Below are 18,722 nucleotides of genomic sequence, written 5' to 3'. Positions count from 1 at the left end.
GCTGGGGATCACGCTGCCGACAGCCCCAGGTGGGGCGGCGCAGCGGGATTTGCCTGCAGTATGCAAATTAACCGCCATATTTGTTGGCTGTTAATTTGCATATCATGCTGATTAGCCAATGGGAGGCGTAGCGAAGGTAAGGTCAATTACCATGTTTGTCTATTATTAGATAGGATATATATATATATATATACACTAGAGGCCCAGTGCACAAAAATTTGTGCACTCGGGGGGGAGAGGGGGTCCTTCAGCCCGGCCTGTGCCCTCTCGCAGTCTGGGACCCCTCGGGAGATAACGACCTGCTGGCTTAGGCCTGCTCCCGGGTGGCAGAGGGCAGGCCCAATCCCTAGGTGCAGCCCCTAGTCGGGCTCAGAGCAGGGCCGATTGAAGAGTTGGGGCGCCGCCCCCTGTCATGCACAGAGCAGGGCGGATCTAGAGGTTGCGATGCCACCCCTAGTCACGCTCAGGGTACGGCCGATTGGGGGGTTGGGGCACCGCCCCCTGTCACACTCAAGGCAGGGTCGATAGGGAAGTTGCGGCGCCACCCCCTGTCACGCACAGAGCAGGGCCAATCAGGGGGTTGAGGAAATCCCCCCTGTCATGCACAGAGTAGGGCCAATAGGGGAGTTGGAGCACCACCCCCTGTCACACACAGAGCAGGGTGGATCAGGGGGTTGGGGCACTGCCCCCTGTCAAGCACAGAGCAGGGCCCATCAGGGGGGTTGGGGCTCCGTACCCTGTCACACACAGAGCAGGGCCAATCAGGGAGTTGAGGAGCTCCCCACTGTCACTCACAGAGCAGGGCCCATCAGGGGGATTGGGGCACAGCCCCCTGTCACACACAGAGCAGGGCGGATCAGGGGGTTGGGGCACCACCCTCTATCACCCACAGAGCAGGGCCGATCCAGGGGTTGGGGCACCGCCACTGTCACAGTCAGGGCAGGGCCGATGGGGAGGTTATGGCTCTACCCCGTCACACACAGAGCAGGGCCTGTGTGTGTGGGGGGGGGGGGGGCACCGCCCTCTATCACCCACAGAGCAGGACCAATCAGGGGGTTGGGGCGCTGCACCCTGTCACACACAGAGCCGCAGGGCAATCGGGGGTTTGGGCGCTGCCCCCTGTCACGCTGATCCCGGTGCCGGGAGGCCTCGCAGCTCCTCTGATCCCAGTGCTGGGAGGCATATTACCCTTTTACTATATAGAATAGAGGCCTGGTGCATGGGTGGGGGCTGGCTGGTTTGCCCTGAAGGGTGTCCTAGATCAGGGTGGGAGTCCCCACTGGGGTGCCTGGCCAGTCTGGCTGAGGGGCTGAGGGCCATTTTCAGGCTGACGGGTGACTGAAGCTCCCAACAGCTCCTTTTTTTCTTTTTTTTTTATTCTGGGCCAGCTTTAGCTCTGAGGCCTCGGCTGCTGAAAACAGGTTTCTGGCCTTTGTTTACCGTCTGTATTTGATACAATGTTGCAGTCCAGCTGGCTGAAGCCCGACTGAGTAAAGCAGGTTTCGGGGGTTTTGTTTAGCTTCTATATTTGCAACATAGTTGCTTAGAGTTGCAGCTGAGAGGCTGGCAAGTCAGGCAGAGAAAGTTGGAGTCTTCCGTCACTGAAGCAAGCAAGCCTCATGTTAGTTTCAAGCTGCCTGGCTGCCGGCCGCCATCTTGGCTGGCAGTTAATTTGCATATTGCCCTGATTAGCCAATGGGAAGGGTAGCAGTCGTACGCCAATTACCATGTTTCTCTTTTATTAGATAGGATATACATATATATATGCCCCAATTGGCCCTGATCGCCGGCCAGGCCTAGGGACCCCACCTGTGCAAAAATTTGTGCACCAGACCTCTAGTTATTATTGTAAAATGGTATATGAGAATGTATAAAAATGAATTGAATTTATAAGAACTATGAAATTTCAGGGGAAAAACACTTTCATAGAAAACTTACACTCAAGCTGAATAATGAACATTAAGTAGAGGAGATAAGAAGATAATCCAGGTACAGAAAAGAGCCTGAATTTACAGAGGTAATAACAGACAGGGGAGACAACTAGGAAGCCTATTGAACTACATTAAATGTCTCTCCCAAAACTACACCTAACCAGGCAAGTTCTTTCATTTAACTTCCATGAAGATAGATGCACGATATTACTTTTGAAGCACACTATGATGGCATATTTACAATTATTTCAAAAACAAATTTTTAAAAGGTATATTTTTTAAAATACTAAGTAATACGTATAACAGAAATTTCAGGCCCCCCTCCCCCAAATCTTATGCTCAGAGATTAGGTATAAGGCATTCTGTTGTGCATGTGACTTTAAAACTTTAAAAGTTAAAAATGTAATGGTTGTAATGATCACAAACAACCTCACATCAAAGTGGCCCTGTAAAAATGTTCTGCTCTACTCCTAAAACAGTGATGGCAAACCTATGACACGCGTGTAAGAGGAACACGTGAACTCATTTTTTTGGTTGATTTTTCTTTGTTAAATAGCATTTAAATATATAAAATAAATATCAAAAATATAAGTTTTTGTTTTACTATGGTTGCAAATATCAAAACATTTCTATATGTGACACAGCACCAGAGTTAAGTTAGGGTTTTTCAAAATGCTGACACGCCAAGCTCAAAAGGTTCGCCATCACTGTCCTAAAACATACCCACCTCCTGCCCCTCTTCCTTTTTCACACTGGAGTAGACATGTGGCTGTCCTCAGCACCTCTCACCGGATCACTACAGTCAAATCTAAAGTGCCTCCGTTTTCTCACCCCTTTATTATATATTCTTCCAGGGTGGAAGACAGATCTTTTAAAACAGACATCACAATATATCACTTCTGTGAGCACACTGGTTTTTTTGTTTGTTTTTTTTTATTTTTAAACTTGTAAAATAAGATATTTATAAGATGGTATCAACTAGTCTTTCTTCAGTTCGCAGGCCGACGCTCTATCCACTGAGCCAAACCGGTTTCGGCTAACTAGTCTTTCTTAAATGAGAAAAGGAGTTATTTTGGCTGTGGTAAGAAAGAAAAGGGGAAAGATGTGAGAAAGATTGTGAGTTGACTGCCCATTTTGCATAGGGCATGATAGCACTGAGGGAGGCAGAATTTCAATTTTATAAATGAGGCCATGGTGCCTGGAGTTGTCCAAAATACCTAAAGTCACAGAGTTAATCAACAGCAAAGCCACTATTTGAATCCAGTTCTGTCAGGTTCCAAAACACACAACAGGAAAGACTTAAAGGTTTTCAGTAGAGAAAATACTTAAAGCTCTAAAAAAAAAAAATCTATTTTGAAACTATGTAAAATAAAATTAAATATGAGGGAAAGTAGACCACAGAATGATAAAAGAGAAAAGAGACCCCAAATAACTGATCGGAGATAAAAAGGAGGCTACAGTGAGTGTGGCAGAAGCCAAAAGAACAGAAAACTTAATGAAACAATATGCTATCAAATGCCATGAAGAGGTACAAGAAAACAAGTGCTGAGAAAAAAATATATTGAAAAAATTTTTAATGTTTCATTTACTTTAGAGAGAGAGAGAAGTGGAGAGGGAGAGAGGAAGATGGAAACATATATGAGAGAGAAACATCAATTGGCTGACTCCTGCACACACACACACACCACCACCACCACCACCACCACCACCAGGGATCGAGCCCATAACCTCGGCATGTGCCTTTATTGGGAATAGAACTTGCAACTTCCCAGTGCATAGGATGATGCTGACCCACTGAGCCATACCAGCTGGGCTCTATTGAAATTTTTAAGTGTTTTTCAGTATCTGGGAAGAACTATTTATGGAAAGTGCTAAGGATCAGAGCCAAGCTAAGGGGGAGCTGGATAAGAGACTAAGTGATAAGCAAAAACATAAGGAAAATCAAAATAATATATGATATGGAAGGAGCAAAATATATGTTAAGAAAGGAGGAAAAAACAAATATGTTCTTTACAGAAATTTGGCAATAATAGTGATGAAAACCAATATCTACAAAGGGGCAAAGGGCCCTAATTCCATATATTTAAGAAGACAGAGAAGACCTATTTCATCCATCTTCACACTCGTTGTGTCTCCCACTTGGATTTATAAAGATGAAAACATAAATACCTTTAGAATAAGAGGAAGAAATGAAATGTGTGACAGATGCCCACACAATAAGTGACTAAGTAAGCTCTACATCACAAATCTGTAGCACCCCAGTCTCTTCTGTGCTGTTGTCCCATTCCTGAGTCTCATTCAACCACCACCCTCTGATACTCCAACAAACTATGTTATGAAGGCCCCTCAGACCATCAGCAGGAAACTTCATTACATAGTCTGAATTTGATAATCATCTGAGGTGAAAAGTGCTCTTTTGGATTATCTCCCTTGGAATTTTCTCCCACAAATTACAGAGAATCTTTGACACTGTGGGTCTTCTTATATGTCATACTGGCGGTCTTATATACGATTTCATTGTTTACCTTCCTGACAAATTTACTTGAAAGATCCTTTTGTTCACTTTTAAAAGTACTTGCAAAACCTGCATTTATCATCAAATTAAGAGTGTGGAGCATATTTTAAGTTATATTCCTTAGGCAAGGTACACTACTGAGTATCAAAATCATTCAATCAATCAATCAGTCAATCGATCAATGTTTACTGAAGACCTGTTCTGTGTTAGGCCCTGTGCTAGACTTTGAATGAGCAGTGTTGAAAAAAGAGAGAGAGAATTGGGATAATTCCACTTATTCTATGTCATATTATTTTGGGGAGACTCAAATGAAATAAGGCTTATGAAAGAACTTTGAACACCATTAAATGAGATATACATCATGGTGAAAACCCTCGATCTGTGCTCCTCAATACAAGAACAATTACTTAAATTTAAATTCACTAAAATTAAATAAAATTAAACATTCAGTTCCTCAGTCCATTAGTCAGATCTCAATGGCTACATATGGCTAGTGGTTATCATACTGAACCACACTAATGTAGCACATTCTCGTTATCACAGAAAATTCTATTGGAGAACAATTTCCTGGAAGATGAAAGCAGAGACACAAGAGAGAGAGCATGTACATCATATCAAAGGGAGAAAACACAAGTGATGCTATGACGAAAACTTAGCAAACCATAAGCTCAAGGAAATATGGTGGATGACTCTTACATGAGTATAAAATTACCATGAAGGGAAAACATAATTATGACAAAAGAGTAGTAAGATGTAAATTTTACTGAGTTCTTAGTGCCAGGAACTAATGCTAAATGCTTTACATCAATATCAGAATAATCCAAAGAATAATTCTTTAAAGTAAGTACTACTTTTATTTATTATTTTTTCTTTGCCTTGTAAATGAGGAAACTGAGGGACTGATCCGTAAGTAATTTGACCTAAGTCACAAAGCTACTTAATAGTAAGCCTCTGGGCTAAAGCTATATTAAAGGGGGAAAATATTCACCCCATCAATAACAACTTAAACAGTGAATCAATCTGATTGAATTAGTTATTATGTAACAATAAATCTTTCTACAAGTGCCTTTTACACTTTTACTAGTAGTACTAATAGCTATTAATACTAGGGATTGGGCCTAAGCTGGCAGTCAGACATCCCTCTCGCAGTCTGGGTCCCCACACTCCTTACTGCCCACCTGCAGTGAAGGGAGAGAGGCTCCCACCACTGCTGCTGCACTCACCAGCCAGCCATGAGGCTTTTGGCTGAGCAGCACTCGCCCTGTGGAAGTGCACTGACCACCAGTGGGCAGCTCCTGTGTTGAGCATTTGACTCTGGTGGTCAGTGCACTTCATAGCGACCAGTCATTCTGCCATTGGGTCAATTTGCATATAAGGCTTTTATTATATAGGATGGTTTAGTTTTAATTGTATGTTTCTTCACCAACTTTTATTGAAGTATACCACACTCTTTGATGAGAGAGCATATACTGAGGATCTCATAAAAATAAAAACAATGTATACTATATCAATAACATACTAGGGGTTTGTCTAAAACTCATCATTAATAAATTCATATTATGTCTTCAGACTTTTTGAAGGCATAAATTATGGACACATATTACATCTCTGATAATGTTTTTGTTTTTAATAAGCTAGCTGAAAAAAAATGTCTCTGTTTCCTTTTCTGTGAGATGGGAAATAGTAAAGATTGTTAAAGAGAAACATGTTAAATAGTCTTGCATAAAAAAAAAGTAATTTCTTAGATTCTTGATTTCTTTAGTTTTCTAAAGACCCAGGTGAAGATCTAATTTTAAAACTGGCTGAAGAAGTCAGATTCAAATGTTTGAGTCTGTTTTTATATAGGATATGCCTTGGCTAACCTTACTCTAAGAAACTTAACACAGTTGGACTGTCTTCTTTTGGCTATGAAACACCTTTTATAGGAATGGCTCTTAAGGTGGGGTTAGAGTATGTGTGGAAAGGGGGTTGAACAGAGAATGTGTGTGATCCCATCTTAAAGCAACATGTTCTTATGCTAATCAAGATATGCTTTTTGAAATAAACATATTCTGCCCCTATACTTAGAAATATAAGGGTATTCTCAAGGGACTAAATACTGAGCACTGGGGTTTCCTATTCCCATTAGTTTTTCTGCTGTATATCACATTCAAACTGTCCTTTAAGCTTTAGTCACTGGATCTGGGTACCTAAAGTAAGAAACTGCCTTCATGACTGGTTTTTATTAATTTTTCCTTTATTATTGCCAAGAACTATAAAAGACTAAAACAGATGACCTCCCTATTTGTACTGAAGGAGGACTGGTCATGATACCTTTAACTTTCAATGCTATTATTATATCTAAGGACCAAAAGTTAGAAAAATCCTGGAAAGGTGAGTATATGAGCTCATGATAACTATACTACTATTTTCTGATTTGCATAAAAATCACTTATTTTTAATCATATAAAGCATCAGGTTTTTATATTCACAAAGAGAATAAATTTGATTTCCTCTTTTAATCATGAATAAAATTCTGTGAAACTTGAGATAAAATTCTATATTTGCAGATATTAGTTAGAAAAAGAAAGTAATTTTAAAGTAAAATTAGGACTCAGAACTTAGACTTAAAAACATTGGAAATCTGAAGATTTCAAGGTTCTAGTGATTCAGGATGTCAAAGCTATATTTGTGATGCATTTCAGATTGTAAATCATGTGGTATGTGTGCTTAAGTTATGGAGGTAACATTTATTTTTTCTGACATTAATTCCATTTGTATTTTTTCTGACATTAATTCCATTTGTAACTCTGTTGTTTTTTATCATTCCTTCTCTGAAATTACATGTATAAAATGGGGTAGGAAAAGATTCCAATAAGAGCCATTTCAACAATCCCTTGATATATATGGTTTCTATAAATAAAATAATGTGGAGTTACAACAAGGTGGGTCCCAGAAAGATGGTTATTTATGCAATGAGGATGATATCTGGGAAAGATCATGTTCATCTTCTCTGCCTTTATGCATAGATGACCTACTTGGTGATCATCTCCAAGCACTGACTGGAAGGCCTTGAGAGGAGGAGGAGGAAGGGAAGGGATAGAGACATTTGGATACTAGGATTCTTGCATCAAGAATATAAAGCAACTCAATATTCAACTTAGGGAGCTCAAATAAAGTCTTCTAAAGAAAACAGATTCGTAAGTGAGGCTGTTGGGAGAGAGATTTTCTAAATCCTTAGTTCTCATCCTATATAATAGAGGTAATATGCAAATTGATCATCATGCCCTTGCACAAGATGGCCACCCCCATGTGGTCACAAAATAGCTGTCCCCATGTGATCACAAGATGGGATGGCCACGCCCATGTTGTCACAAGATGTCTGTGCCCATGTCATCACAAGATGGCCACCCCATGTCATCACAAAATGGCCATGCCCATGTTGTCACAAGATGTTTCTGCCCATGTTGTCACAAGATGGCCACCACAAGACGGCCAGCAGGGGAGGGCAACTGGGGGTGACCAGGCTTGCAGGGAAGGGCAGTTGGGGGCAACCAGTTTGGCAGGAGAGGGCAGTTAGGGGGGCTGGGACATTTGAGGAGGGCAGTTGGAGGGGACCGGGACAGCAGGGGAGGGCAGCTGGGGGCAATTGGGCCAGCAGGGGAGCAGTTAGGTGCCGATCAGGCTGGCAGGCAGAAGTGGTTAGGGGCAATCAGGCAGGCAGGCAGGTGAGCGGTTGGGAGCCAGCAGTCCTGGATTGTGAGAGGGATGTCTGACTGCCGGTTTAGGCCCGATAGAAATCCCTATCAGGCTAAACTGGCCGTCAGACATCCCCTGAGGGGGTTCCAGATTGGAGAAGGTATAGGCTGGGCTGAGGGACACCCCCACCCCAGTGCACAAATTTCGTGCACCAGGCCTCTAGTCTAATATATAGCAGCACTAGACCTAGATGAACATGGGAACATAAAGATCTTTTTAATTTGTTTGTTTGTTTTTCCTCCTATGAGAGAAAGCTCGAGCCATTGTTTAAGTGATGAGGCTGGAGGAGTGAGGAAAAAGCACTTAATTAGAGGAAGGAAAAGGCAAACTTGGCTCTCTTGACCTTAGACTGCTTCTGGGACAAGGGAGACAAGCAGCCACAAGGAGACAGTACCCGTCAAGGCCATTTCTCAGAAGAGAAGGGACATTGAATTCAAACTACAGATCATGGAGGACCTCCAAGGCCAAAGCTTTTTTTCCTGAACTATTTTGGAGACTCTGGAGGAACACCTCAAGGACTGCTAGCATTTGATCACATAGTCTGGTAGCAGCTGAGGAAGCCAGAGCCATGACTCCCCTTGGTGCCTGTGCTGTAGGAACACAATGTCTGAGTTTCCTGGGGAGCCTGTTGGAGCTGCTATCCAGAATCAACATGATCCCACAACCAAAGCTGTGGGAGGATCACATGAGCTAGGTACAACGGGTTCCTAGCCAGAACTCAGGGTGGTCTGTGGCACCTGGGAGAGCAGCCTCAAGTTGAGAGAGACCTGCAGTGAATGCCAGCAGGGCTAACAGCTGCCAGGCACACAAGGAATATCAGCCCGGCGGGACCAACTGAGCCAGCCAAAGAAGCCCATGTACTGGTTAACATGGAAAACACATGTACAAATAAGATGCATTCCAGGATATAAGGGACTTTCTCCTCCCCTGTTTTTGTTTGTTCTTTATTTTTCTCCAAAATATTTGTAAAGAATGAATATGTGCTACAATGTAACCACTCTATTAATAAAAGGAAGGTCCATGTTCATAATTCCCACCACTTAGAGTAAATTCTTGGCTTCTCATTTACTTATTTCTAATCAGAACACAAAATGTGAATAACATTGATCATCATAAACAAATGTTATATTTAAAGTTAAAGACTGATGAGCCAGCAGGGAAAAGAAAATAGTCAATGACAGAAAAAATAAAATCTAATTTACAGCAAATTATCTTTAATATCAGCCATATTATTTATAAATAATGAACCTCCAGAAACACTCAGATTCCTCACACAAATACTCCCCACTCGCTAACATGAAAGTTTATAAGCTGTACATGTAAAGAAAATAAGTATAGGTTTGACCATGTGTTTAAAGCAGGCACACTTGACAAGAGCACTGTCAAAATGTACTTAATATTTTACTTAAAACAGTCTATCCCTTCTAAGCAAAAATGGTTGACATGAATAAAACCAAATACTGAAAGCATATTTTTACAATAGGACATATTTTATATTTAGAAAGAATAAATGCATTTTAATTAGTAACAAAATTTCTTCTTGGTATTAATTTCTCCCTCATGAGTAAACTGGATTAGTATTTCCATATGAATCCAATGGTACTATCCTTAATGAATGGCTGACCCTCAGATGATAAACTAAACTACACAGCTGGGAAATTTTTGTCATTTAACATCTACCTAAACCCTTGAGCAACACAGGTTTGAACTACGCAGTTCCACTTACATACGCAGATCAATAAACATGTGCAGTACTGTAAATATATTTTCTCTTCCTTATGATTTTAATACCATTTTCTTTTCTGTAGCATACTTTATTGTAAGAATAAAGAATATAACACATATAACATACAATATGTGATAATCAACTGTTTATATTTTCAATAAAGCTTCCGGTCAATAGCAGGCTAATAGTAAAGTTTGGTAGAGAATCAAAAGTTATACCCAGATTTCTGACTGCACGGGGGTCGGTGCCCCTAATCCCTGTGTTGTTCAAGTGTCTACTCTTAGTTACTTCTGAGTAGGCAGTCATTTAATTATAAGATCTGGCCTAAATTATCTGCATTAACTTTCTACCCTCAGATAAATTAACTGCTTTCAATTGCACTTCAATCTCCCAGATATATCTAAAACCTTCCCATTCTTTTTCTATTAATGCCACATCAAAAACTAAATAGTAATTCAGCATCTCTGAATTCTCAATAGTCTTTCCACTTCAATTCTTTATTGGAAATAATATGAAGTTTATTTCATAAACAAATTCCTTTTTTTAAAACTATTCATGAAGAGATAGAATAGCCCAGTAAGATATTTTAATAAAAAGTATTACTCACGTTTCACATCTGAGAGCTCTTTAACTATCACCCTGATTCCTGGTTACTTTATGTAATAATTCAATCTTCAGTTGCCTTAATTTTGATCAATTGTTATAAATCCCTAGATTATAAAAGACAGAAAATCTAACTGAAAAGGAATGTAATAAATATAATTAGTATTTCCATATGAATCCAGTGGTACTATCCTTAATGAATGGCTGACCCTCAGATGATAAACTAAACTACACAGTTGGGAAATTTTTGTCATTTAACATCTACCTAAAAGAATAGCTGCTACTTAGCAGATCTTAATGATTTAGACATATTATGTTCCATTCTTTATTTAATTTTAAAAATCTGCTCAATTTCATTTATCTGGTTTGATGTGTGTGTGTGCATGCATGTTCGTGCACGCGTGTGTATTACAAAGCCTATCAATGTTTCTCTTTGATCGGGGCATAGGTCATGAGAACTTGCAATTACAAGGGGTTTTAGCACCTATTGACATGTCTATAGATTCAAGGAGGACTCTGTTCCTAGGACTCCTAAAATAAGAAATAGTCTTCCCATTATTCCAGTTCTTGTTTCATAGCTTCATTCCCCAGCAACCAGGAGCAACTCCCAAATCATTCAGACTTGTACATGTTTCCCACCTGGGACAAAGACTCCTTCACAGCGCCATGACAACCACACCAGCATCACAAGCACTTGGGCTCATGCAGGAAAATGAAAATCCTGAAAGGAAGCTAGGAGATAAAGGCTTACTATTCCTTGTTTCCCACTAGTAGGAAGTAATTACAAAAATTACTTTAACACAAAGCTTCTGGTGAATGAATAGTTTGTAATTTGAAGGGAGAGACCTAAGGGCCTAGGGATTAAATAAAAAATATGAAAAGCTGATGTCATAAAAGTAACAGCCCCCACACCCTAAAACAAAACAGACTGCCTAAAGCTAACTTTCTTACGAATGACCATGTACACATTCTTAAGAGATGGTCAGAGGTATATTTTGTTCTGTTTTGGTTTTTTTTTTTTATCCGAGTTTAAACTGATGACTAATTAAATGCTGGAGGTGAACTTTATGATCCTCTAATGGTTTACTAGACATGTTGTTAACAAATAAAAATTCAAAGACCATAAACTATAAAACAATTTTGTCCAAACCAAAGATGCCAAAAATGGGTGTGAATTCCATACTCCCAAAGCAGGAATCAGAAAATAAAGTAAATTCAACTCTCCCTCCATAATGAAGTAGATAAGTTTCTTTATCATAAGCATGCCAAGTGCATGTTTTTTGTTAAATGAAAAGGGTGGTTATTTTTTTTTGTCAGAAATTGACAGTGCTTTGTGTTATGAATACCTGCAGGTTCTGCAAGGGAAGGTAACTTCTTTTTTTAATCCTCAATGGAGGACATTTTTCATTGATTTTTAGAGAGAGTGCAAGAGAGGGAAAGACAGAGAGAAACAGTGATGTAAGAGAAACACATCGATTGGTTGCCTCCTGCACGAGCCCTGACCAGGGCCTGGGCCTGGAAGGAGCCTGCAAATGAGGTACATGCCGTTGACCAGAATTGAACTGAAGACCCTTCAATCTGCAGGCCTATGCTCTATCCAAACCAGCTAGGGCTGGAAAAGAATATTTATTCTACCAAATCTAAAAGCGCTTTAGGACTTATTTTTTAAAGAGTAATTCTAAAAGCAGAGCACTGAATCTGTGATTTTCTGAGTTCAATGTATGTTTAAACAGCTCTTCATATTTTTTCACATTTCAAAAACAATACAAATTCCCTTTTGAGAGTCAAGGAAAGAGAATTTGTGCAATATACGGGAATGGTTGCAGGTTGTTTTTGCTGTTGAGCTGCACCATACAATATAATATCTCCATAGGTTCTAAGTCGTGACTTTTACTGGAAACCCAGATAAATCTTTTTTAGAGGAAGGAATAGAAATAGATGTTAGCATTCAACCAAATGAAATAGCTTAGGGTTCTTGAATGTAGAAGAAGAATATATATATATTTGTTTAGTTCTTGTTTTGTTGAGGATATAATTTCCTCCTCTCCTATAGTGATAGGTAGCAAACATTGTTCATGGGCCTCCATTTCTGTGCATTGTACACCTTCTATTCTCAATGATACAGAGTTGAGAATGAGAGAGTAGAAGGCAAGCAGAGACATTCCAAGCATCCACAAGTCAATAGCTTTCACCTGACTCCGAAGCTAACCTTTACCCACCTCTACCAGAACATGTATTCAGGCCATTCATGCACTGAATCTGGGACATGATTATGAAAATATATTATGCACTTTTTACTTCACCCATTGTTCTAATTTATCTTCACACTCAATATGTCCAAATGCATTCCCACTTGTCATTGCCCATCAAGCTTATTTCTATTTCTATTTTAAATATCTGAAATCTAGAAAGATAATTCGCTAGTCTTCCTGATTAGAAGTCCAAGTCATCCTTGATCACTCTCTTTCTCTCTAAACCTAACATATATTCCAACAATTAACCCTATCAATTTTACTTCAATCACAATCCAATCTGACTCCTCTCTATCTCATTACTACTCACCTAGTTTAGATCAAAATCGGGTTTAATTTAGAATGCTTGCATCAATCTACAGAACACTCAAAGGCAGTTCTGAGTTGCCAAGCTGACAAAGCAAGACACGTAGCCAGGCAATTACTGCGACAACTAGCAAAATGCAGAGCATTTAATTACATGGGCCCTACTGATGAAACTGTAGGGTCAGAAGTGCCTGGCTGTCAGAGAAATTTATGAAGACCATGGCCCTCAAATGTGTTTCTTTCTAAGTAAATCTTATGTATTTTTTCCTCTTCATATAACTTTTTAAGGAAAAACCTCATGTGTCTCCTAAAATAACATCCTGAATTGATCCAGAAAAAGCACTATTTTATATTATACTATAGTTATCATTTATAAATCAATATACCTTTCTCTTCCTAGAATCTGTTCAATTTTACATTTTAAAATGATAAAATGGGGTATGAAAATGTATTCTTAATTTTTAGCTGTAAAGTATTTAGTCCACGAAAAAGCTTGGCTCTCAGTCCTATAACCAATAAGTTAAAAGAAGAATTTAAAAGTTATAATATGGTACACTTACAGTTCCGAATCTGAATCTCTTTTTGCCTTGGGGAGAGATTTACACTTCTAAAATATATGGTTACAATTTAAGATTCTCCAAAGAAGATAAATGATATCACCAGTAACTCAGTTCAATCAGAACTTCATAAATAAGATAACAAAAATCATTAAGCTCATGCTAGGTTTTATCATGGAACATTCTAAGAAAACTGAATGGTCCTATTTTGGTTCAAGTTTTAAGGTAATTGAGAGTTAACAAAGGAACCTCTTTTCCTTTCACCCATGATCACTGAGAACCTTTCCAAAATGTCATTACCCTCCTTTGTGGAATACTTCTACTGTAAGGCAATCTTCTCCACTCACGAGTGAAAAACTCAAAATAAACAGTCTCAGTGTCTATGCTATAAAATCTGGGTATGTTGATTTTGATACTATAAAATTTTAAATAATTAAAAAAATTAATATCTCAAATTAACTTAATCCCACTCAATTCTTTTATACTAATATGCCATGACTAGTAAATTTCCCTAACTTAGCATAAAAAATGTATTAAACATATTATTGCTCACAATTTTCTTATTTTCAGAAAAAATAATCTTCTCTTTTTCCCTGTAGTTAACATACTAATAAAAAGTACCAGGGCTGATATTTATAGATATACCAGGAATTGAAATGGAGCAATAGGATACAGCTTGGTGAAACTCTAGGTATGACAGATGGAGCAAACAGGAGGACAGTCATAGTGTCTAATCGGGTCTCCAGTCCTCCAATGCGATTCCACAACATGTGGGCTATGCTTTTTTAAAAATATATTTTTATTGATTTCAGAGAGGTAGGGATAGAAACATCAGTGATGAGAGAGAATCATTGGTCAGCTAGCTGCCTCCTGCATGCCCCCTACTAGGGATAGAGCCTGCAACCCAGGCTTGTGCCCTTGACCAGAATCAAACCCAGGACCCATCAGCCTGCAGGCAGATGCTCTATCCACTGAGTCAAACCAGTCAGGGCTGGGCTATGCTTTTTTTAAAAGATATTTAACAGTTGTCTCAAAAGAAATATTAGATATGATTAACATATAACAACCAAAACTACAGATAGTATCCTACTATCTATCCTTTGACATAACCAGTCTTCTGATTTAGAATTACATTTTTAAAACATGAAAACATAAATGAGAATTAACAGTAATGTATTCACGTGAAGACAGTCAACTATTCAACTTTATCAAAATTTGTAACATGTAAATCTTTTGCACATAATAATGAATACTAATAAATTAATAACAAAAACAATATCCAGCCTTGATTAAGCACCTGTTATTATTGAGGACTATATCCAGCAATTTGCATTTATCATTTCTAATAGTTATTACAATTGTGCAATGTATTTTAACTCTATTCACAGATAAAGGAACTCAGAAAGGTATTAATCTAAAGTAAACAGAACTTGATGTTGTAGACTTAGTAATTTCACTGTCTAACTACGGTGTCTTCTCTTCCTGTTATATGGCAGTGGCCCTCTAGGACAGGCTTACAATGCACAGTACTACATCTATTAATGCAAATCTTTTGTTTCAAATCAGAAATTTTTTGAAAAAATTTCAGGTCATATTCATTTTACACTTATTTTAAATTTTACGAGTCAATGAGACTAGCATATTAAAGGAAGCCAGGGACATCTGAAAATCAACATAATAACTAGGTAACAACTCAATATAGAATATAGATAATTGCTCAATTAAGATTATTTATATCCTTGAAATCTCCCTAGGGAAATTTCCATTACCTTTAATTCAGAAAGTTGGCCTGGCAAAAGTAAATATAGACTTTTTGAGATTTGGTTTAAAACATAGATTCCCAATTTTCCTTTCTTCCCCATACAGGAAACTTTTCTACCCAATTTTATACCCAAGAATATCTCTCTAATGCCAAGTTACTTTCAGATTTCATTAAAACAAACAAAAATAGAAAATCTTCTTGTGCCTTAAAGTTGATTTTAATGCTCCAGGCTATTTTGAAATAAAATTCAACAAAAGCATTCAACTCAGTGTCTCCTCCACATGTAACAAGTTTTAGAAAACAGACCTTCAAGTCAAATAGCATACTTATTTTCAAATATAGCAATCACACTACTCTTAAAACACAATACAACTCTTTGATATGTCAATATAACTATTATAAATGTTTCAAGTGATATTAATAAAGCATAATTTAGATGCTTCTAGAAAACACAAATATTTTCAAATTTTAATATAAGCTACAAAAATTACAGTTTTAATGTGAAACTTTTAAAAGAAATAATAAATAACAAACATATTGGGGATACAAAAATTGCACTGAAATAAAACAATGCCTATAACATATATTCCTATATGTATTTTTATTTTTAAACAATTTTTAAAGATTTTTATTGATTTTTAGAGAGAGGAAGGGAGAACATGAGAGAGAGAGAGAGAGAGAGAGAGAGAGAGAGAGAGAAAAAACATCAATGTCAGAGGAAAACATCGATCAGTTGCTTCCTACATTCCCCCGACCAGGGATGGAGCCCACAACCTGGACATGTGCCCTGACCAGGAATCGAACCAGCAACCTTTAGGTGCACGGGACGATGCCCAACCAACTGAGCCACACTGGCCAGGTCACTATATTCATTTCAAAAAATGAAAGCCATATTTCGTGTTTTATAAATACAGGGGTAGGCAAAAGGAGGTTTAGAGTTGTGAGTAGGCAAAAAACAAGGGTTTATTCTTGTATTATTTATTGTATTATTTTCATACACACAACCATAAACCTACTTTTGCCTGTATAAACCCCTGTATAAACCTCTTTTGCTGCCTCCACATTATACAGGAGCACATGACAATCACATTCTCTTAATTGATAAGAGAATAAGAGAATCATTTTCATCATTTCTTAACATTACAGATAATATTAAGCCTTGTCAGAGACGCCTACCTCTGTAGTAGAAGTCTTTGGACATGTCTATGGGAGCCCGTTCTACTGCTGATCTCTTGTAGACAACATGAATCCTTCCCTTTTCTTCCTCCATCTGCTTACCTCTTTCCAAGGGTTCAATGAAATACTCATCATCATGACTTTTTATCATTCCAGCCTAGAGAAAGCATAAAATGTATTAATTTCTTAAAGAAATATCTACCCCCTTTCCCTCATGAGTACCTTTTCTGAATTATAAGAATTTAGTTTGTGAAAACTAATGCTTTTTATTTCCACTTTCGGCTATAAATTTAAAATTGTTTAAGGTATTATGAGATATCAGTAATTCATATGAGGTATAAATTCATGTATGACAGGACTAAACAATTCATTTAAGATAGAATAAGAACTTTAAATGCGGTAAGAATAAGAAAATTATACAATGTATACATTTCGTCAAACGGCAAAGGAAGTGCATTTATATATTCTACTTGGTATTTTATCTCTAAAATAAATCTTATGGAGCAAGTAAACTCCTGAAACATTTCTAGTTTCCTGTAACAACTCAGTGTGGACCTTCTGTACATGCATGTTACCCTTTTTTAAAGTCCTTTACATCTCACTTCCATACTACTATGCTATGAGATGAGTAAGTCCCATAGTGCACTCAGTACATAAACTTATTTCTGCCTTAAATTAGCCTTTTTACGCTTCATTGAAAACTCCAAGTTTCTACTTTTATTAAATTGAAAAACTAACTCATATTTGTTCTATCTTAATCTGACATCATGATTTTATAGATATATTGTTTTCCTTCTCAAGTTTCATCCTTCACACTGAAAAGATTATTCTTACGTTTAATTCTTTCCACCTCTTTTTTTAGTGTCTCTTTCTGTTCCATCTTCTTTAGAAAATGAATGTTTATTTAGAAAACCACAGGACTGTATTCAGTATTATAGAAGAGAAATGATGGTATTGTTTGAAATTTGTTCTTAAGTATCAAGTCTACATTACAAATAGTTACATTTATCTACTTTAAAGGTCATATATCCATATGTATATTAATTTAAATTTCAGTATATTTATTTGAAAACACTGTTGAAAAAAATAACGTTAGTGTGGAAATTGTAATTATTCCAAAAAAAAATATATCAGATCGAAAAGTTAGTTATATTTTTCTTCTCAGGCCCTTAACTTATTCTATATTTTCACAGGTCACTGGCCTTTATGGAACATGATCGGGGAGAGGAAATTTTCTCATCCTTTCTAATTCATGTTGGTCTAATGTCTCTACAATTCTGGTATCAAGCAACACAGAAATGAAAGGTAGGCACACCTTACCAAATAGCATTTGTTCTCAGTAAATACAGCTCCGACTGTAGCTTTTCTCCCGCATTCAAATCTGTACCTCGCTCCTTTCCATTTGGACTTCTACCACCAACTACATACATGCTAAGCCTCACAGGGAGGTCTTACCAACTATCATGTCTCCAGATGCCAATTCTACACCCACCTAGATGCTGTGCACATATAAACAGCCCTTGAATCTATGGGGCAATATCTTACAAGAAAACATCACCAGAGTCCTTTCACCACATTTAGCCTTTACGATCTTAAAGAAACTCTGGCTGTAACTAAAAAGAACATTGACCTGAAGACTATTATGCTAAGCGAAATAAGCCAGCTTAGAGAAAGACAAATAGCACATGATCTCCCTTATATGTGGAATCTAATGAACAAAATAAACTAACAAACAAAATAGGCCCAGAGGTGTGGATGCATGGATCTTCTATTTCCACTGCCACTTTCTTAGTTACAGACCTCATCATTGCTCATTTGGATGACAGAAACTACCTCCTATCTTGAGACTCCCATAGATCATAATGATTCTCCCAGATGAATGCCTAACTCTGGATGGAAACAGTGGTCACTGAAGCATTCGGCAACTCTGAGCAAAGAGCAATGGCTATTGGGGACACTTGAAAGTGATGGGGAGGGTAGTGAGGATTAGCCCACATGCCTCTGACATTTCTCCATACCTTCTATTGCAAATATTCAAATCCCAAGCACCACAGTGTTACTTTCCTCTCTAGACCATAGGTAGAACGAAATTAACAGCTAAATCTCTTCCTTAGAAGGCAATTAAAATTTAAGCCAGATTGAGGTAATATCGTTGG

General features: G+C 38.1%; 1 protein-coding gene across 1 annotated transcript in view; it reads right to left on the bottom strand.

The window, feature by feature from the left end:
* ADAMTS3 (ADAM metallopeptidase with thrombospondin type 1 motif 3) overlaps window positions 1–18,722 on the bottom strand; it is a 252,994-nt gene that overhangs the window by 120,777 nt on the left and 113,495 nt on the right. The window contains exon 4 of the mRNA XM_059669067.1: window positions 16,567–16,723. Coding sequence (XP_059525050.1) covers window positions 16,567–16,723 — 157 coding nt within the window. The remainder of the gene's footprint in view (window positions 1–16,566; window positions 16,724–18,722) is intronic.

This window comes from Myotis daubentonii, chromosome 1 (genome assembly GCF_963259705.1).
Source record: "Myotis daubentonii chromosome 1, mMyoDau2.1, whole genome shotgun sequence".
Lineage (NCBI taxonomy): Eukaryota > Metazoa > Chordata > Mammalia > Chiroptera > Vespertilionidae > Myotis > Myotis daubentonii.
Note: the sequence above shows the minus strand (reverse complement) of the source record. Positions and strands in the feature narration are given on the sequence as shown.